At 38.2% G+C, this 21250-nt stretch overlaps 4 protein-coding genes across 9 annotated transcripts; 2 read left to right on the forward strand and 2 right to left on the reverse strand.

Moving 5' to 3' along the window:
* Nucleotides 1-585: 585 nt before the first annotated feature.
* Nucleotides 586-5246, reverse strand: LOC122004929 (protein PAF1 homolog). The gene is made up of 6 exons (XM_042559792.1): nucleotides 4447-5246; nucleotides 1981-2088; nucleotides 1720-1900; nucleotides 1556-1635; nucleotides 1322-1441; nucleotides 586-1024 (listed from the first exon to the last, which is right to left on the reverse strand). The coding sequence occupies exons 1-6, from the start codon at nucleotides 4884-4886 to the stop codon at nucleotides 868-870; spliced, it is 1086 nt and encodes a 361-aa protein (XP_042415726.1). The 5' UTR covers nucleotides 4887-5246; the 3' UTR covers nucleotides 586-867.
* A 384-nt stretch (nucleotides 5247-5630) lies between these two features.
* On the forward strand, nucleotides 5631-13734 carry LOC122004931 (protein LSD1). 6 transcript variants are annotated; one of them, XM_042559797.1, is made up of 8 exons: nucleotides 5666-5820; nucleotides 11256-11368; nucleotides 11480-11633; nucleotides 11741-11884; nucleotides 12413-12526; nucleotides 12826-12939; nucleotides 13203-13312; nucleotides 13398-13734. In XM_042559797.1, the coding sequence occupies exons 4-8, from the start codon at nucleotides 11830-11832 to the stop codon at nucleotides 13425-13427; spliced, it is 423 nt and encodes a 140-aa protein (XP_042415731.1). In that variant the 5' UTR covers nucleotides 5666-5820; nucleotides 11256-11368; nucleotides 11480-11633; nucleotides 11741-11829; the 3' UTR covers nucleotides 13428-13734. The 6 variants fall into 6 exon arrangements, with proteins under 6 accessions (XP_042415733.1, XP_042415731.1, XP_042415729.1 ...); XM_042559795.1 differs by having other exon boundaries at nucleotides 11256-11636; XM_042559798.1 differs by having other exon boundaries at nucleotides 11256-11633; nucleotides 11736-11884.
* A 1435-nt stretch (nucleotides 13735-15169) lies between these two features.
* On the forward strand, nucleotides 15170-16597 carry LOC122004933. The gene is made up of 4 exons (XM_042559800.1): nucleotides 15170-15417; nucleotides 15511-15577; nucleotides 15899-15973; nucleotides 16244-16597. The coding sequence occupies exons 1-4, from the start codon at nucleotides 15256-15258 to the stop codon at nucleotides 16309-16311; spliced, it is 372 nt and encodes a 123-aa protein (XP_042415734.1). The 5' UTR covers nucleotides 15170-15255; the 3' UTR covers nucleotides 16312-16597.
* A 21-nt stretch (nucleotides 16598-16618) lies between these two features.
* Nucleotides 16619-20162, reverse strand: LOC122004930 (protein MODIFYING WALL LIGNIN-1-like). Its single transcript, XM_042559793.1, has 3 exons — nucleotides 19838-20162; nucleotides 17475-17677; nucleotides 16619-17130 (listed from the first exon to the last, which is right to left on the reverse strand). The coding sequence occupies exons 1-3, from the start codon at nucleotides 19931-19933 to the stop codon at nucleotides 16812-16814; spliced, it is 618 nt and encodes a 205-aa protein (XP_042415727.1). The 5' UTR covers nucleotides 19934-20162; the 3' UTR covers nucleotides 16619-16811.
* Nucleotides 20163-21250: the final 1088 nt, after the last annotated feature.

Here is a 21250-nt window from a genome sequence, read left to right on the forward strand (position 1 = left end):
GATGAAAAACTCCACTAGCAGAATCTCCTTTACTGTAGGCGGAGAAGTCTTTTTACACTTAGAATGCTCACTTTAGTTGCTAGGAATTGATTACAAGTTGGATGCTTGAGTTGTTTTAAATTCCTAGCTCCAGGGGCCTTTAAATAGCCTCTGGAAATCTGATCTCGAAGGTCCAAGGCGCCTCCAATAGGGGTCCAAGGCGCCTCTAAGGGTTCAGCGGATAAAACTTTATCCGCTGCGCAAACAGTCTGTTTGACCAGGCTTAAGGCGCCTTCATCAGCCTTGAAGGCGCCTTGAGCTATTTTATCCAGCTCAGCTTCTTTTCCAGCTCTTTTGCGTTGGCTTTCTTCAACTTCCGACACTCCCTTCTTTTAGGTGATTTCGGCCAACCGAAATAGGACTCACCCGAACCTAATTTTCGACCTTCTCCTCGAGCAGCCTTCCGTCCCGGCTTAACGTCCCTTGAATGCCGCGCACGCTCTTCACGCCCACCGGAGTACTCTTCCGCAGCTCTCTTGTCCTTCGGACGCACTGAGCCCGTCGACTCCCTTCTCGTGTCGTCCTTCTCGCTAGCTACGTCTTCCGCTCGACTTCCTGCGCTCCTAAGCTCCTGCACACTCAGACACAGGGATCAAACACAAAGCAGGACCTAACCAACTTGGTTGATCACATCAAAACTACCACGGAGTCTAACATCTTATTATGAAAAGAAACAAAAAGGAACCAAGTAAATTACTACAAAGAACTTACTTCACAAAGTTGAAGAGCATTTCAATCAAAAATTAAACAGAAAGGTTCGAAGGATACTTCTCAAAAAAGAAAAAATATATTGGATCCACTATACATCTAAAACAACCAAATTGGAAGTTACTTGCAAATAACCATGCACGTAGTAGGCCCAACCCAGGGTGATGAAATCCAAACCTGCGACACAATTTCATCAAGAACAGATCTGTCTAACTTGTTATATTGTTCTGAATCAGGATCTCTATCAAAGTTTACCGCAACAAACTGATCTTCATATCTAGCATAAGAAGTGAGTGCGCTGAGTTAATAACCAATATTCAAAATAACCCATCCACATGATTTATTCTTCCAAACATGCTAAATTATAAATTTATTATATTCTACAGAAAAATGTGCTACAATTGCTAACAAAAAAAGCTTTTAATCACAGAGAAACAATGAACACTTGTGATACAAATTAAAGAACTTTGTAGATATGGTTAGCAGACATAGATGAGCTATTATAGACGTGGAGATCATGACAGGTGGTGAAACAAAAGCAATTGAGGAGCTTGCAGTTAAATGCATTGGATACCTGTCAAAAAATGGCAACAAAGTTAAAATATCCACAGGTTCTAGTCCAGGTTTTGATTGATGAAAAAGAGGTAGTTTGGCTGCCCTGAAAGATTCTTCGATAGCTTGAATTTGTTTCTCCCTGTTACAATAGGCAAAGGATAAAATATTTGTAGAAGATAATGTTGATATACTAATGTTAGTAAATGTTCTAGTAGAGAACATGATAATCAATTTTGGTTAGTAAGTAATATACCTATTGTTAAGATTCTCCAAGAAAACATTCTTTCCTTCTCTTGATTCACGCATCTCCTTTGCTTGTTTCTCAGAAATTGACTGCAAATTGCATTTTCAGACATATGCACAATTAGCTTCTAGCAATACCACCTATAGGCATTCCACTGTAGAATACTCCCCTACCATTTTTGCAGCTTCCATGCTTATAGGAGAAATATATTGAGTCTTAACCAACCAAGAAACACCTTTATCTGTAGGTCTCTCTTTCCTTCTTATACCTTCTTGTTTGATGAGAGTTACTACCTCCTCCTCATGCAACAGTTCTCCATCTTCATGGGCAAGGGGGAGACGAACAGTGTGAGGACTGGCAAAGAATATAACCAAGTTACCTAGGACACATGTTACAGAAGTAAAACCGTCTAGTGGGAAAATATAGAATCATACTTGTATATGCTCATGTCAAGTAAGTCAAGTGGTATCCCGAGATCTTGTTCAACATAGAGTTTAGGCTTTAGTGTCTTTTCTATGGATGTAATTGTGTATCTGCTAAATCTGAAAAAACAGGAACACATTTGATAAGTATTAAAATCTGAGACACAACAAAACCATGCAACAAATTTCCAAAGAAAAACTGCAGTATTATGATAATCAAATCATCAACTTTATGTGGCTACACAAGCAATGCAAATAAGATTTCCGACAAAAACACATCACACAATTATATTGATGCATTTTCCAATAAATGGCTGGGTTCAGCAACCACAGTCCAGGTATAATAAATCACAAGAAGACATGACCATTATCATCTGGTTCAATTGCAATTTATTCAAGCATCTAAACTAGAGTTTCTTAAGTTAGGAGAAGAACATGGATTTTTATTAACTTGTATCTCACAGTAGTTAATCCTGGCCAACAATATGAAAGACAGCAGTAATGCATCCTGAAATTTCCCTGCAAAATCAATATTGGATAGCAAACAATTTTTTTCCAGGACTAATCATAAGGGCATCAAAAGTAGCGACTGACAGATGCAACCAATGTAAGGGCTAGAATGTCAGTTTACAGAATCATATAACTGATTGCAAGTAGGTGTTTCAAAGAAATAATCCCTGATCAATAGGTAACAGATACAAGCAACTTAAACATTCCGTCAAGATGCCTCTCACACGAGTCTCATAACATATGAAAAAAAGATGAAAATTTCTGTTTATAGAATACAACTAATGGAAAAGGAGTTAGAACTAACAAGGATCTTTCTCTAAGTGAATCATCTATAGTGCCCCAGTATTCAAGCCTGTTAAGCATGAGAAAAGTCACGTATTTGATAGATGAAATAGTAAAGTGAAGATGGCAAGCTCCAAAAATAATGCTTCTAAGGAAGTTGATCCTGTCCAGAAACAGCGAAGATGGCAAGTTGGGGATGTGGCGGCGCAGTTGATACGGTGAAGACTCCACGTAGCCCTGTAACACAAAAATGTCAATGCCGGGCCGGGAAGCAGTTCCCGACGTTAGCCCTCCGCCGCTCAAGTCAATCTCTAGCGATCTCAAAAAAAGGATAATTGTAGCTAAAGGATTTAGAAGATGAAGTAGCACATACCTCTCCTTGTGGATGAGAACCCCCTTTTATAGTATCACTGTAATGCTCATGCACGTGTCCTAATGTGTACTCACGTTTTCCTAGGTGTCTTAGGAAAAGACAAGAGGAAAAGTATCCCTGACATCATTCCTTAAGCAGTCATGCAATCCTCTGACGTGACAGTTTGGAAGCTTCTAAAGTACGATTTTGGACATGCCCTGCTGTCCGCGGCATAAACTCCCAAAAGTATATAATAAGATATTTGGCAGGACCATGCTCGTTGGACCGGCGTTCACTTGGCAATGCCATTAGGTTGGCTCGTCCCTTTCAGAGCTTCTCGACTGTCCTCAATTATTTTCATCTGATCGGGCGTGGTGCCCGATCAACGAGACTAGTAGCTACTTATCTTTCTTTGTGGTCGGAGGGCAATTTACCCGCCCGGAAAGGTCCGGCTTACTTGTCTCTCAAGCTGGTACCATCTGCTCGGCAGTACCCGTTCCGTTCGGTAGTACTCCGTTTGCTTGGCTGTAGCTGGTCTGCTCAGCGGACTTGAATATCCCGTTTAACTTTGTCTTCTACGTCAGCCGATCTTCCTTACTTTAACCTATCTATGGTGGGACCCCTCATCCTAATGAGAAGCAAAATAAAAGATACAGTAAATGTATTTCCCCTCATCCTAATGAGAAGCAAAATAAAAGATACAGTAAATGTATTTCCAGTCAATTCAGAAAGAACTATACGAAGCAAAATATGAAGAATAAACAACCTCTGACAATATGGAACAGACTGCAAAAGCACTAGCCAGATGCAAGCTACTCTTACTTCAGATATTAAATGAAATCAAACAAAAAGCAACAAATAAGAGCATCCATATCAATTTCTTTATTATTATATCTAAAATTTAAGGTAAATGATTCACTTTATTAAATTTAGATAATCATTTTTCACTACACACTACATCAAATACCCTAAAATTTTCATCATTCTTAATTTTTTAATTATTTTCTTCTCATTCTTCTATTTTTTATTAATATATTTATGGAATTAGTGGAAAGAGAGATTGAATGGAAGGAGAGAGATTAAAAAGAAATATTATTTTATTTTTAGAGTAGAGATTTCATTCCCTAAATTTAGAGAATCATTATTCATCAAATCTAAATTTAGGGAATGAATAGGGTAACTGATGCAGATGATTTTTAGTTACCCTATCCAAAATTTAAGGTAAAATTTTTGGATAGGGAAACAATGTTCAAGTCAGAGAAGAGAAGATAAAATTATAGTTGCGGGACCTCTGCCCCAAAGCAATACAGTTTATTATGAAAATTCCTACTCACTTCATTTTGCAGATGAAAGTCGTAGGCTTCTTAAGCCGGCTCTCACTTCTGTCCCCGCCCAAAAAAGGAGTTGTTCGGCGGTCCGTCATGCGAGAATCAGTCATTGAGGCATTCGGCCTTGCATTGGCTGCAAGCATCTGTGTCTTTTGCAGCACAGTTGACTGCGATTGTTTCAAGAAAAGCAGCCTCTTCTCCTCCTGTTTCTGCTTCTCGTATTCTCTTTTCTTCCGCAACCTCCTCTCCTCCTCCGTCTCCATCCTTACCGATATTCCATTTGGACATCCGGACTGGGTGGGGCCCCCCGCGGCAGGCGGTCCAGGAGGAGGCTTCTGCTGCATAGGCGGGAGCGACGGTTTCTGCTGCATAGGCGGGAGTGATGGCTTCTGCTGGCGCCCGGGAGGCGGGGCGACTTTGGAGGAGCTATTACGTTGCAAGTTCATGGCCGGAGGAACAGATTGAGCCTGATTAGACAGAGAATGGGGAGGCGGAGGAGGGATAGAAGGGTTGGGAGGCGGCGATGCTGGCGGAGGGGCCGGCGGCGGCTGAGAAGGAGGGTTATACTGGGGAGGCTACTGTGAAGAAGGGTAGAACATAGAAGGCTGCGGCTGCCGCTTCGGCGGGGGCGGAGGCGGAGGCGGGTAAGCACCCGAGGCCGGTGGCGGCGCCTGGGCTATGGATGGGGCGTAAGGATACTGCTGCTGGTTCGCATGCAGGTTGAATGAGCCGGCGAATCCAGGATGGGGAGCGGAGCCTGAAGGGATCCGTCCATAACCGGAGGAGGGGTAGCCGCCGTGGGGCTGGGATGGGTAGGGCTGGAACTGGAGGTTAAGGGGAGCGGGGAAGGGACGGTTCTGGTTTGGCGCTGGAGGTGGCCCTGCTACAGGAGAGTGGAGGGAGGCGAAGAGTCCGCTCTAAGCGTTCGCGGCGGAGAAGGGGAGGACGACGTCGAGGCTTCGAGCTTCCTTCGACAGTGCGCGCGCGAGATATCGCCGGAGGAGACGGTGGGTGGTGCTGCGGCAGTCGAAACGGAGGCCGATTGGTTGAGTTTGGGTCGGGCGGGCTCGAGCTTTCGCAGCGACTTGTGCAGCGAAATAACTTACGAGTCCACGAATTAGGCTTTAATTGGATCACCCAACTGTTATTATCCTCTTTAAGTGCTCTGCCTCCGTCCGCGCCGCATCATCCTCGTTCGCCGATCGCCACGGCCAGAGCGAAGGCAACATCGCCGCGAGCGCCTGCGCCATCATCCCTGATCCCAGGATTGGGCTGACCGTAGAGGGCTGGCGCGACGCCGAGGAATGAGGTCTCCGGATCCGGGAGCTCGTCGCTGGCGATGACGCCGAGGAATGAGGCCCTACCGAAGGCCTCGGAAAGGTATTTGAGTGCTCGAGGAACCGCCCTCTTTTTATTCCAAATCTTCAATCTATTCTGAGCTGCCCACCTTGGAATGTTTTTCTTGAATTGCTGCTCCCTTTGGGTAGTGATTGACTGATTATCTATAGCCAATTGAAGACAATTGCCATCTTTGCCGATGCAATTGCCGAACGTTTAGGTCAACATATTTCGATGCATTACCTTTTCATTTTTTTTTGTTGTTGTTGTCATTTCGATCTTTTTTTACTCTGTTTATCTTAGTTTGGTAGGTGGGAAAGTAGTCCTAGTACCAAGGTCTTGTTTCTTCATCACTTTCAATAATTCTAGCTACCCAGGATTTGGTTGTTGTAGAATTCTGCAAATCTAGAAATTACAAGTAAAACATAGTTCTTTTTTTTTTTTTTTTTTTTTTGACAAGAAACAAGCATACAGGACAAAAACTTTGTACATATACCTAACTTAACAACATTTTTAGTCAAATGACTCTAGGACCTCTTATTTCCTCTTGATAATTGTTTTTTTCCTTTACTGCGACCTGTCGACTCAGTAGGATCATTACATCTTTCCAACATAGGAGTACATCAAAATATGGAGTTTGGATCTTTGATTGGAATGACAGTTTTTGGCATGCTGACATTTTAATGCATAGTGTTGGCGATGGATAGAAGGTTACAGAAGGAGGAGATCAAGTAGTGAAAGGAGCTATTGTCTGTTCCAAATGATATTATGATATTCAATAATTTACCGGCACGATAAGTTTCATCCGTTTTGTTGGAGATTTCGAACTATGGTCTTGTCAATAGAATGTCATTTTACTAATCAACTGCCAAAAATTGATCAGAAACAGGCAGGTTAAATTGTTAAAGTACCAAACTGAATTTAAGGTTTATTTTTTTGTTTGATTTGTAGAAATTGACGTCCAAGAAATAAAGAGTATAAGATCTTATATAGTTAATTAAAAAAAAAAAAACTTAAATCCTAAATTGAAAAAGTAACAGAGTAAAAGACTAAATTGCCTTCAAGGTTATAAACAAATAATTCTAATAAATTATATAATCTAACATGATTATCTCTAAGCAAGGATAGTTAACTTTCAGGTAGTAGTAAGTGACAATTGAGAAAGAAGTTCATCGCTGTTATGGTTGATTTTTCCATCAATTTATAATGGTAAATCAGGAAATATTTATTGTCATTAGTATGGTAAATGATCCTGTTTACGATCGTCGACTAGCCATTGGACGGTTGTCTTCTATGTTAACGAAGTCATCGAGCACCAAGAAAGAGTGAGAGGATTGAACTGCTAGTAACGCCGTGAAGCCTGAGAGAGAAAGAGAGAGAATTAAAATGGAGATCAGGAGTGCCCTAGCTCATCCACTCCGACGCTCAAATCAAGTCTTCGACAGAGAAGGTGGAGAAGAGGAACAGTAATGGAGAATATACTTGTGATAATTTGCGAGAGGTTAGCAGTGTATGTATGCATACCTTTGTCCGTGGAAACGAGCTCCTTTTATAGCACTATTAAAGAAGGAATATTACTTTTCTCTTTTTGGACGTCATTTCCCAGTAAAAAAAGTGGTAAATCGTCATATTTGAGGATCATGTCACTCACATTTTGTGTTGTAGAAGATCATGTGGGAGCTATATAGACCATATTACTCCAGATGTTTTGATAATCCGTGTGCTATCTCAGGTGTTATGTCAGCTCACGTGTTATTCCACGTGCTATGTCAGTCCACCATGCGCTTTGCCAGCCCACATGATATTGAGATAGTTGGGCCGAAGGGCGTGACCTATTAAATGAAGGAGTGTCGGATCGGTGAGGCCGAGTTGGGATGAGCTGAGCGTCCGATCGGTGGGGCCGGGTGGGAATGAGCTGAGCGAGCAGATCAACGGATTGAGATGACTTAGCAAGACGATCAAATTGATGGATCCGAGATGATTGAGCTGGGCGGTCGAATTAGTGGATTGAGAGGAGCAGAGATTGAAGTCTCTCATCTCATAGCAACTAACCTGTCGAACGGCTCATCTTGGGTTAACCTAGCCAAATGGTGGATCCTCTCATTCTGGGACTGTCGAGTAGAGATGATCATGTTGACTCATTTTGACTTTGACCTTCATCTCAACATGGTCATTGACCTTCTTGATACTTTGAGTATTCTCTAGTAAATATCATTGTAAATCCGAAAGGATTTTTTTTATAAATATTATTGTAAATACGATAGCAAATATAATAATAATAAAAAGAAGAATGTCGACCGTCTATAGGGATGTAAATGAACCAAGCCGCTCGTGAGCTATTCGAAGCTCGATTCGATAAAAGCTCGTTTGAGCTCGTTTAATGAGGCTCGTTAAGATAAACGAATCAAGCTCAAGCTTTACAATATTCGGCTCGTTAGCTCGTGAACACGTTCGTTAAGCTCATTAAGCAACTTTTAAATAAAAATAATAATAGTTTTGATATTGAATTTATAGATTTTACACTCTACTTATGAAAAATATAGACAAATATATTAAATTTATTTATTAAAATAAAATTATAAATTTTAATAATATTATTATAATTTTCCCTAAATATATAATTTAGTTTTTAATGAATATTTTAATTTATGATTTATATTTATTAAGCTCGTTTAGGCTCGATAAAAGCTCGAATAAGCTCGTGAGCCATGAATATATTCGTTAAATAAAGCTCGAGCTCGGCTCGATTATAAACGAGTCAAGCTCAAACATTCAAGAGTTCGGCTCGGCTCGGCTCGATTACACCCCTGGCCCGTCTAGATAGACCTCCATGAGTACTTCTCGATTTATTTTTATGGTCGGTGGAAAACTTTTGTGGAGTCTGACTTGTCCAGAATTAGTTGGTTCAAATAATTGAATATCTAGATTAAAAAAATAAAAATAATAATAATAATTATTATTATTATTATTATAAATATTATAAAATTAGATATGATATATATCAGTAAATACTAAATATTTATCGATTGAAATCAGCTATAGTAACTTTTTAACTGTTCGTTTTTATTGTCATTAAACGACGATTGTCACTATAGTAGAAGAGTTGTAGGTAATGTATGGGCCTAACTCATGTTCAGTGGAAGACGTAGATAGGTGATGATAATTTAGGAATTAAACAAACATGAAAACATTCCTCTCCTTTTATTTTCTAGCGTTTGCAAAAGACTTCTTTTTGGTGGGTGTGCAGTGGCCGCATTACAAAAAAAAAAAAAAAAGAGATTTTTTTATGATTTCCTATATAGTTCAAACTCAAGGAAGAATTAAATGCCAGTGTATGGTAATTAAAAGACACTTTTATGACCGGTTTGACCGCGTAAGTTTCTATCAATCCCTAAAGATAAATCACATAAGCACGACAGTAAAGAGGTGCTTGGTTCCTGAAAAAAAAAACAATGGAAATGGAAATAGTAATGAGAATTATAGAAGTAGAGAATGAGAATGCAGGGGTTTTCATTTTTCCTATTTTACTAAGTAATGATCCATTTTCATATTAGGAGGATTGAATCCATGGGATCCACTACTAATTTTTTTCATTTCTTTTCCATTCTCCACTCTCATTCCATTCATAGATTAGTTTATTAATTAATTATTTTAAAATAAAATGTGCACCACCTCATTTCAATAATTAATATAAAATTTATTTTATCTTCTATGAATGTGAAATCTCATTGCATCAGTCCCGATACCAAATAGACAGTGTGAATGTGAAAGAAGCATATATAGATCTTACGGTAATTGACAGAGACACTACACGATGCTGGCGTGTCATTTTTCATTTCTTACATCACCAATTGCAAAATAACTAATGAAATATAATAGGAATTATAAAAAGTGGGATTTAGATACTTCTGTTCACAAACAAAAGGTTAAAAGGACACCTTTTTATCATTTACAGGCGAGATTGTGGATGTCAAGAAGTATTAGGTCACTATTTTGATGGCAATACAAGCACATATATAGACACACATACTGATTTGTGATTGATGCCAATGTAGATCAATGCATTCAACCTCCATAATCTTTTATTATTATTGTTATTATTATTAAATAAACCAAAAGTTAGTTTTTTTCCAATTAAACTAGTCAAAAACTCTCCATCTAATGGGAAAAGGCTTAGTTGTTTTTGTTATTGTAAACTAGTCAAAAACTCTATCCAACAGGTGTATGAAATATTGATTTGATTTTAAAAACACTGATGTATCCAGATAAGCACTTCATTGAATGCACATGCAATTTATTATCTTCTCTATATCCTTGAATTATGGCCAAGACTGACAAAGACTTGAGCCTCTAAAACACAAAAAAACAGGTTGATGTCTCTGTCTAAGATTATTTGGTTTATCAACGAAGATATTGTGGATGTGAATGGAAAAGGAGGTTGCATATTACTCTATCCATTTCCCTTTTACATGAATGAAAATTTGGGATTGGAGGGGAGGATGGTGTTCTTATCCCTTTATTTAAAATTAAATGTGAATCATCCTCAGCCTGATTTATAGAAACTACAGAACAACTGCGATCGCCATCATCAGTCTATTAAATTCAGCAATCAGCATGTCAGTGTCTTCCTCTCTTTTGTAGTTCAAGGCATATTGGTTGTTTGTGACGGCCTCTTTTCAACTGGCAAAATAATTGAATGAAGTTTAGCAGATGATTAACAGGCTGATCCTTTCGTTATTGAGTTACTTTACTTTTGAGAAGGTTAACTCTTTGCAGAATGCATTATGGTTTTCTGTTCTTTGCATTCTTGTTTGGCAAGAGATGAGGCAATAATATGCTTTCAAGGAGAGTTGGCCTTGTGGGCCTTGATAGCGAAGGCTAAATGATTGCAAGGTTACAATTGGCTGAAGAGACGGAGGGGTGGAGGATGATCCCTCTCTATGATATGATATTATTCATTTTGGACTTAAGTTCTTATGATTTATCTTTGAGTTCTATTCAAAAGGTTTTCATCTTCTCCTTTATAAATCCATGATTTTTTTTTATGTATTTTTAATATGAGATTTTGATTGTATTCCTAATAATCTTCCCTTCAAATATCCGATCATTATTAATCTATTTTGGATCTTCCCTCAAGCATACAATCACTATTGATCTGCTTTGGGCATCTCCTTAATTGTCAATCGAGATCACTTTTTCACCACTTAAAGTTCCAGTTACTTTTCATCTATTTAGACTTTTCATTATCTAGTATTCATTCCATAATAATACGATATTGTTCACTGTTGATTTATTTTTGGATTCTTAAAATCATCCAAACAGACTCCTTTAATAACTCCTTGACACTAGAAATCAGTGTATGATGAACAAATAATGATGTGACAGCCTTGAATTTTCTCTAGAGAAGAATAATCGCAGTAGGGCATTGATGCCCTTGCAATTCTTGCTAAATTGATTGTGATATATATTATATTTAGGATAATATAACTAAAGATATGCTCGGTGCCTGGTTCACGCGGAGGTTCCTCCACCACCTGTTTTTGGCTCGAGGAGCTCACGTGCATGGTCTTGGGTACCACAGAACACAAAGGTACAAAGAAGCAGACAGCCTCTGTTCTTACTACATGAAGCAAGAGCTAGCGATGAAAAGGAAACGCAACGATCTCGATTTCTCACCATTAATTGCTCTATTTATGCAAAGTGAATTGGGGGAATGCTCAGTGTCACCTGCTCCCACATCACATCTCTCCCGAGTTGTCACAGCACTTGGAAAAAGGAGGAGTATACTCAGAAGATAAGAGATCTAGGAGCAGTAAAGCAAATCCAACTTGATGAAATCCTCGTGAATCAACATAGCAGTGTGATTCGACTATTCTCTTCTTCTTCTGTTTTTTGTTCTGGATAATGTTCAATTAGTCTTCTCCTGCTATTCTTGACTTGGCATGGTGATAACTTAGTGCAGGGAATGAGAGCTGATTGGGGAATTCAGTTGGCTGCTTGAAGTTAAAGGTTTGCTGGGTTTGAGTAGGGAGATTGGCGAGCAATACGGCAATGCCAGTCCCTCTTGCTCCTTATCCCACTCCACTTCCACCTGCACCCCCAAGCGGTATCCTATTGCCTAGACTAGTAGAGTACCTTTTTGCTTCTGCCATTTGAACTTGTCTGAATATGTTATGATAAAAACGTCCATAAAAAGCCTCGAAAATAGAGAACATGAGCAAAATATGATGCTTAATTGCATCGATCATCACCATCAGGATATATGTATATATATATTCCTCACCAGTAGCAATCAAATTAATTAAATATGTTTATTCTTACCCCTTTACGTTTCCACTCTATGATGCTTACGACATATAAACAAATAGTTATAGTAAAGCACAAACCTTGATTAGCAAATAACAAACAAATAGTTTACAAATCCTTCTATCTGCAGGCCGTGTCAAATTCTAAGCTCCTATTTGTAAGTAAAAAGAAAAACTTGTGACATCTGAAGCCTGAAGTGCCTGTGCTGCTTTCTATCTGAACATGTTTTAATTCATTGAAGGTTTCAGCCATCTATATATAGTTTCTTAAATATTATGTTGTGATGGATCATTATATAGATACATTTGAACCTCAAGGCATTCTTCAGGTGGTCAGAGCCAACTTGTTTGTTCGGGCTGCCGAAATCTGCTTCTCTATCCAGTAGGAGCAACAACAGTATGTTGTGCTGTTTGCAGTGCAGTGACAACCGTTCCACCTCTCGGTAACTGTCTCTTCTTTTCACCATCAGTAATTAGTGGAAAACTTTTTCTTTTACAAGACTGAAACAACTGAATGATTCTGGTGATCATATTGGCATTTGGGATGGGAGAGAGAGAGAGAGAGATCACAAAATCATATATGGAAAACCCATGTATATTTGCCTTTTGCTTTCGCTCGCCCTCCCTTTCTCCCACCTAGTTATTTATCCAAGTAAACCCAAACCTAGATAAGCACTCTGACTTATTATGATCTTGTTTTTCTTATCCAACTTTGAATTGAATTTAGAGGATTTCTCTGCAGGAACAGAAATGGCACAACTAATTTGTGGAGGATGTCACACTCTGTTGATGTACATAAGGGGAGCCAGTAGCGTCCAGTGTTCTTGTTGTCACACGGTCAATCTGGCTCTGGAAGGTAAGCAATTTTTCTTGTTTCACTTCAAAGTTGGAAGCACCATGAAAACTCTTAATCAACGAAGCTAACGAAACTCATCTCTGCTATTCTTTTAGCTTAAAATATGGCATCATCTTGATCTCAATATATTTTTGTGAACCAGCCATGAGTCCATGTGTCACTACAATATTCTTCAGGGAAGAAATAATCTAGATATATACACATCTTTTGACTTATTTTTACTACTACTAAGCATATCATAGCAAAAACATGCTTGTTAACAGCAAATCAGGTAGCTCATGTGAATTGTGGGAACTGCCATATGCTGCTCATGTATCAATATGGAGCAAGATCAGTGAAATGTGCAGTCTGCAACTTTGTCACTTCGATTGGTGTTAGTATCAAATAGATCTCAAATATGGTTAAATAAGAATGCTACCTATTATACAAAAACCCTGATTAATGATTTCTCTTTGCAGGCTTCGCCAAGCACTGAGCAAAAGGCCTAGCTAGTAAGAGATCCTCCTCAATCTCTTTGCAAGAAAATGTTGAGTATCGATCTTCTTTTCCACTGATTGTATAGAGCCTTCTTCCTTGGCGAATCCAATTCTCAAGACATCCTTCAAATACAAGAAGATCCGAGGATGTCTATTTGGTGAAGATTATTGTATAAATAAATGTTATAACTAGAGTTGCATGGATGGTATTGTCTATAGCTTATGCCAAGTGCTCATGATTGTTCACTTAATCAGCAGTTCTAATGCAGACCTTTTTCATGTGTCAAAACATTCGACCTTTCATTGTTTTTTTATTCAATGATCTCCAAGTGTGTCATATATCAAATGCAGAGAGTTAAACTCCAAACTACTCAACCCTCCATAGCCTGATCAATTCTTAAAGAGAATTAAACGTTTGCCCCATATGATAAAAGTTTAGGCTGCGTTTGGTAGGGTGTAATTTACCTTGTAATGTAATCTGGATTATTTTGTTTGATTTTACTTTTAACTTGTAATATAATATAATTTGGATTACAAAATGTAATGAAGTTTTGTAATCTGGATTACAAAACAAATACATTGTAATCCGATTACATTACGAGGTCACCTTTTAACAAAAATTTGAATGTCAAATATACCCCTAGTATGTCGTCGTCCATCTTCGCCCGCCGCCACTGCCACCACCCACCACCGCCCCCCGGCGATCGGCGACGGTTGACGGTCGGCGACCGCTGGCGACCGACGACCGGCGACCGGCGGCGGCCGGCGGCGGCCGGCGGCAGCGGCCACCGCAAGCTCCGACAAAAATGTAGCGCCCACCGATAGAAGTCGTAGGATATTTTTGTCATTTTATAATAATACGAATTATATTTCTTATAAAAATAATGATAAAGCTATTATATCTTTGGAGTAGTGGCGGATCGGGTACAAACATTTTAACATCTTAACCCGAATCCATATATAACAACACCTACGTTTGCTTGGGTGTAATATAATGGAGCTTGTAATATATTCAAATTTGTAATGTAATGTAATCTTGATTATATTACTACGTTATGTAATATTTGATTACAAGGATGATTACATTTTTGTTGTTTGGTGTCCATTATTTGTTACAAGGAATGTAATTCGTATTATTATAAAATGACAAAAATATCCTGCGACTTCTACCAACGGGTTGCCGCACCTCTGTCGGAGCTTGCGGCAGCCACCGACAACTAGCGGCCATCGTTGTTGGTTGCCGCCGTCGGCCAACGACCAGTGGCAGCAGCGGGTGACGGCAGGCGATGGCGAGTGGCGAGCAGTGGCGAGGGGCGGTGGCTGACTAGGTGTATATTCGACATTTAAATTTTAGTACAACAGTTACCTCGTAATGTAATTGGGTCGACCGCCCACCCCCGCCGCCCGCCGATGGCGGGCAGCAAGCAGTGGCGGGAAGCGGCGGTTGACTAAGGGTATATTCGGCATTTAAATTTTAATTAAACAGTTATCTCGTAATGTAATCAGATTATATAGTATTATTTTGTAATCCAGATTATAAAACTTCACTACCTTTTATAATCAAGATTACATATAAGTTTAAAGTTAAATCAAACAAAATAATAATCCTTGTAATATAATCTTGATTACATTATTACACCCTACCAATTGTAAATAAATAAGTTTAAGAAGTTAGAAAATTTACGGGGTAGTTTCATAAATTTTAAAGTTTTTAGGGGTAAAATGGTTATGGAGTCACACGCATAAATAACCTGCTGGCTGGTCTTTTGGTTTTTTCTTCGTGGGGGGAGGGCGGCGATCGGAGAGCTAGGGTTTTGAGGTTGTTCATCGGTTCATCGCCATGGCCAAATTTAATGTCGTGGTGAAGAATCGGCGGGCGAAGACTCAGGATTTGAAGCGGAATCTGCATGGGGATCCTAACACCAGGAAGCTGAAGGTGCAAAAGCCCCCCGTCTCCATCTCCGGCAAGCGCAAGCGAAAGATCTTCAAGAAATGGCGAAGGGTGATCTTTCGGATGACTCAAATCATACTAGTTTAGCTATATTTATCCGCCTTCTATGTTCGTTTATGGCTCACTTTCGTTTTCGGTGGCCAGGACCAAAAGGAGGCGATGGAGAAGGGATTGATCACAATGGAGGACGTCGAGATGGCGGTGGCTGAGGGTAAGCAATTTACTTGATTAATGAATTCTTTTGATTCAGAAATTGATTCAGAAATTGATTCACCAAAGGTGATCACGAGTTATACGAATCATGACATTGAATTAATTGTATTATATTGATGTTTGTTTGTTTCGGCATGCCCATTTTGTGGGATCATGTCAAGTTGTTTATTGTTTCAAAATTTTGAACTTTAGTGGAGTGATTGTAAGTTTCTTAGCGTTTTAATTTCATTCTACTGATGAAACTTTCTTAAAGTATGCCCTGCTCGCCATTTTTGACTGTATGAGCTCTTAGATGTACTCTCGTTTTGTACTTTGTTAGGATCTTCTGAAGTTAAGAGGGAGAAGTCAAAGGTGAAATTCGAATTGAAGAAGAGTCCCAAGCTAAAACTCAAAGGTAAGTATTTATTTCAGACGTGATTTTAATTTGAATTGTTCTTCAAGTAATTTCGATCACTGTTTAATTGGCTACTGCTACTACTCGAAGTACATTTGTATCCCCACCACAAAAGCAAAACCAACCTTGAAGATCATTTTTTACTCTTTTTTTTTTTCTTTTAATTTACCTTGGAAAACATGCTACAAGTTGTTTGCATTAAGGATACGTTCATGTGATCAAAATGTGAGTTTTAAGAGCAGAAAATAATCTGTTACTTCTATCTTGTAGGTAAAAGCAAACGAAAACCATCCAATTCCCCATCGTTGCCTGCACCCGTCGACGCTATGGTTGAATGATTTGCTTCTGTGATCATGCTTAGTATTTTGCCATGATTTGCACTTTCTATGTTTTAGAACTTCTTGGTGTCTAGATGCCTAGGTGTTCATATTTGGCAGTAAAGTTTAAAAAGTAGTTTGTAGAGAGTGCCTCAGTCTCCCTACGAAGGATCAACTCAAGCATACTGTAGGGCTATTTGAGCATTGATGCGCATTGCAATTTGGATTTAATAGTTTCGCATTTGTGTTGTATGGATTCAAATATTTGTTATCTGAGTGGCAAATATAGTTTTGCATTTTTCTACCATGTTCGGTTTCAACAGCCATCTTAACCAATATAGATACAGACCAAGCATAATTGAATATATAACATAGTAACACTACCAAATATGGTGAAATACAACAAGCTAGTTGTAAGTATTTAATTTTGGCCAAAGACTAAGCTTAATCGAATGGCGTATCGACCGACTGACCGCCGACGATGAGTGTATAATCCATGATTGATAGCAGATTTAGTGTTCTCAGGGAAATTGCTGCCTGTTGTAGGTATCCTCATGCACAAAAACAGGAGTTGCCTGGGTGGGTGCAACCTGTGGATACCCCATCACAATGCCCTGGTTCTGCCGAGAGCTCCCGGTTTGTGCATTCTTTGATGAGAGAGCGACATAGTAAACTATAGCTAGGGCGACACTTGTGAACGATGACACTGCCCCTCCTGCGAATACTCCAGGCTTAACAACGTAGCATTCATCGTTATCAAAATACCTCCTTTCTAGAGTCCTTCGATCGTTTAAGGCAACACCAGTCAGCAGCAGAAGGAAAGCTAGTACAAAAGAAACCCTGCGTGACCACAACCAACAGAACACAGCTCAGAGATGATTAGAAAGGAAAATATGGAAGAGGGCAAAGACTATGGAACAGGATGACTGCTGAACAAGAAAAAAAAACCTTGGCATGCCACAGGTAATCATTTAAGCTGCCAAAACGACTAAAATCAAGTAGATGGATATAGGAGGAGGCAAAGATCATACAGCAAGAAAAATACTTGCTAAATTTAGAAGAAGATCAGGTAATATAGACATTATTTCCAAAAGATGGAGATGATACTCCAAAAAAATGTTCTAATCTATATTAGTTCTTAAAATATTTAATCTTAAAAAATAATTTGCAAAGTAGAAACTTACCAAGAAGTAATAAAGCATATCAATGCTACCATCCAGTTGTTGCCCGATGGACGAGGATGTTTTGTGCAGCAGATACATCCAGCTACGGTGTTGATTATCACCTGAGCCACTATAAGAGCAAATGCTGATAGTAGCCCTAGCGCCAAGGCTGGGCTTTTAGGATATGTGCATCTAAATTGTCTAGTTTGTTCTACATCGGAAGCCTGCAAAATCATGAACAGACTAAGTGTATAGACACCTCAATGGATTATTTTGCGCATGGAAAGTTATAGAACACAAATTGGTTGTCTTTTGAACTTGTTACTGCTGCAGCTTTTGGATATGGAATCTTGAAATAACTTCATTCTTAGTAACAACCAATTATTAGATTATGGAAGAAACTCAGAAGTCCACGAAATTTATATACTACAAGGAAACTTCAAAATACGAATGGGTTTACAATTGCCCTTCACACATGTCGCTGGGACTATGGTGCCGCAATAAGATATCAAGATTGTCACTATAACATATTTGTAGAAATTTTTCTTTCAAATGAGAGATGTAACTAAAGGATGTTGGATTTCTGAATTGACTGTGCACTTCCTGATTTATCCTTATGGTTGATAGAAAATTTCCGTGAGCCGGACCAGTCACCCAAAAATAATCAATAAAATTAGCTGAGATTAGCATTTGATGAAAGCCCTACATCCACAAAGTCAATATATGTAGGGGTGTAATCAAACCGAGCCGAACTCTTGGATGTTTGAATTTGATTCGTTTATAATGGAGTCGAGCTCGAGCTTTATTTAACAAATATATTCATGGCTCACGAGTTTATTCGAGCTTTTATCGAGTCTAAACGAGATTAATAAATATAAATTATAAATTTAAATATTCATTAAAAATTAGATTATATATTTTAAAAAAATTATAATATTCTTGTTAAAATTTATAATTTTATTCTAATAAATAAATTTAATATATTTGTCTATGTTTTTCATAAGTAAGTGTAAATTCAATATCAAAATTATTATTTTTTTATTTAAAAATTGATTTATGAGCTTAATGAACATGTTCACGAGCTAACGAGTCGAATATTGTGAATCTTGAGCTTGATTTGTTTATCTTAATGAGTCTCATTAAACGAGTTCAAATGAGTTTTTATCGAATCGAACTTCGAATAGCTCACGAACGGCTTGACTCATTTACACCCCTATATGCATCTTAAACTTTTTCCCTTGTGTAAATGGAACTTTAACACCTATGCCATCTTAGCAATAAAATGACCAAAATCCAACCCTCACTTCCACTGTTGCATTGTTATCCGAAGTATATACTTTTTCCTAATACACCTTTATGTCTTAATGTCTATATACTTTTTCCTATACACCTTTATGTCTCGTCTATCCTTTTGCCCTTGCTTTCTCAACAGATCAAAAATGGCAATTTGTTTTACTCACCTTCAATCGCATAACTCATGCTTTCTATTGTATTGCTCTGTTTATCTCCTGATCCTGTTAGGATTTTGATCGACACCTTCACGAATTAGTAAGCCTTAATCATAGACAATCAATAAATTCTATAATTAGGCAAGGTAAATGTACAAGGGAAATTTTAACTAACATAATTAAAAATGATTTACAAGATATGATTAAGATATAGTATTAGGGTATAGCATACCATAAAGTAGAATGAAGGGATAAGATGAATAGAATTTGTAAAGTAAGCTTCAATCATCCTCATCTTTCACAAGCATAAAAAAAATAAAATTTGTAAAGCACCTTGAAGTATTCCCTTAATATTCTCAAAAACACTAGATGCTCCATCCACCACGAAATACTTAAGTCTCAACCCTAACTTGAAGAAGAAGTTTTTCAGAAAGAAGAGCACCAGTTCTTAATCTAAGCCAAATATGAACTTCAACAAAGCATTTAGTGTATTTTACCAAAAGAAGGATTTATGGTACGAGTTCCAGTTTTCACAAAATCAACAGATCGACTTGAACGAAGAAGAGTCCAAGTGTATCTGGTAACCAACCTTCAGATAGATGCACAGACCCAACACCATAACGCTGGTGGAAGGCGAATGAACAAATGGGGGCAAGGTTAGGGTTGATAACACGACTAAGATAGGAGGAACAAGCAGCAATCGACCGACCTAACACTCCAAGGAAGATCACAACAGGGCTAATTTGAAGACGACAAAGATGTTCTTATTTTGGTCTCAGCGAACTCCACCACAAAGCAACAAGCATCAACTCCATGTCAGAAGCCAGCGCTAGATCCAAGCGAGAAGGAACACAAACGACGGCGAACAAAAAAAAATGATAATCATCGTAAGAAAGGCACAGGTGAGGGAATATGAACCGATCTTTTCGGGCCGACCTTAATCCTCGTGGCTTCGGCGGCGAAGGCGAGCGCGGCGGAGAGGAAACCTAGGAGGCCAACGGCGACACAGACGGCCACCACTTTCCTCTCCATGTCCGATTACCGCCCACCAAAACCCAGGGTTCTCCCTGGAGTCTAGATCTTCCCGGAGAGCGACGCTCCGCGAGCAAGGAAACGAACGAATCGAGAGAAGCGAAGCGGCTTTGATTATTCTCTCCCGTGATCGGATTCGTACGCAGAGTGGTTGACTGTGATTGGGAAGCGAGCAAACGCACCAAACGAAGAAGAAAAGTGAGACAAAAAAAAAGCAGAGTTTCTCTCTCCTTTATTCTATTTTCTGCTCATTAATAACAATTAAGAGGTAAACTTTTTTTAAAAAAAAAAGTTAAAATTTTAAATACATTTTAATGATTTATTTTTTTAATTTTTTTTTGAAAAAGATAAAATTTGAATAAACGTTTTGTCTAAAAAAAATCAATAAACTTTTTTTATATAATTACGTATTAATTTTTTCTATTTTTCTATTTTTTATATTTATTTTATTTTATTTTTTTTACGTTTTTTTTCTATTTTTTAATTTTTAATGTTGTTTATATATTTTTTTAAAGTTATTTTTTTATTTTTTTATTTTTTTTTATCATATTTTTCTCTTATTCGAGGATATTTTAGATAAAAAAATTTCGTTAACTCCGGAATCAAGAAAAATCTCAGTTTTATGAGATTTTTCGATTCCGGATTATATGTATCTTTTACTGACGTGTCGATCATGGAATATTATTTGAAAATCATCGATTACTTAAATCAAATAAAATTTTTGTTGATAATCTTAAATAGATAATTAAAATTATTAATGATAATCTTCAGTCAAACACACCCTAATAGTGACGTGAATGCATCAAATCAGTCCCCTCGGATGGGTCTAGTGGCTAACGCATGAAGTGTTGTCACAATGAGATCTGAGATTTGAATCTCGACAAAACCGAGATAATTCTTCTCTTATGTATTAGTCACTATTTCAAAGACTAATAATCGTCCGTAATTTACTTCCTCCGTATTATCCTTGAGACAGATTGACGAAGACACTGATGACAAACGTATTCATCTTTATTCACAGTAAATACATCAAATCATAATTGCATGGATTATCTATCATGGTTGCAAATGGTCAAAAGTGTGATCATGTAGTCCACAATGTTGATATTCTACGTGGGACCATAATCTTGACTTTTTAACATTAAGGGTCGTTCGAGAGGAGACAAATCAGAAGTCAAAGTCCGCTCAATCTAATTGATAATTCAGAAGTTCATTTAATGATGATCGTTGACGGGATAAAAGTGACCGATCCATTACATTCGTGTATTCACATATCAACCCACCAATCAAAAAGAGAAGCAAAATGATTGATAGATA

This window comes from Zingiber officinale, chromosome 7B, assembly GCF_018446385.1.
Source record: "Zingiber officinale cultivar Zhangliang chromosome 7B, Zo_v1.1, whole genome shotgun sequence".
NCBI classification, from domain to species: domain Eukaryota; kingdom Viridiplantae; phylum Streptophyta; class Magnoliopsida; order Zingiberales; family Zingiberaceae; genus Zingiber; species Zingiber officinale.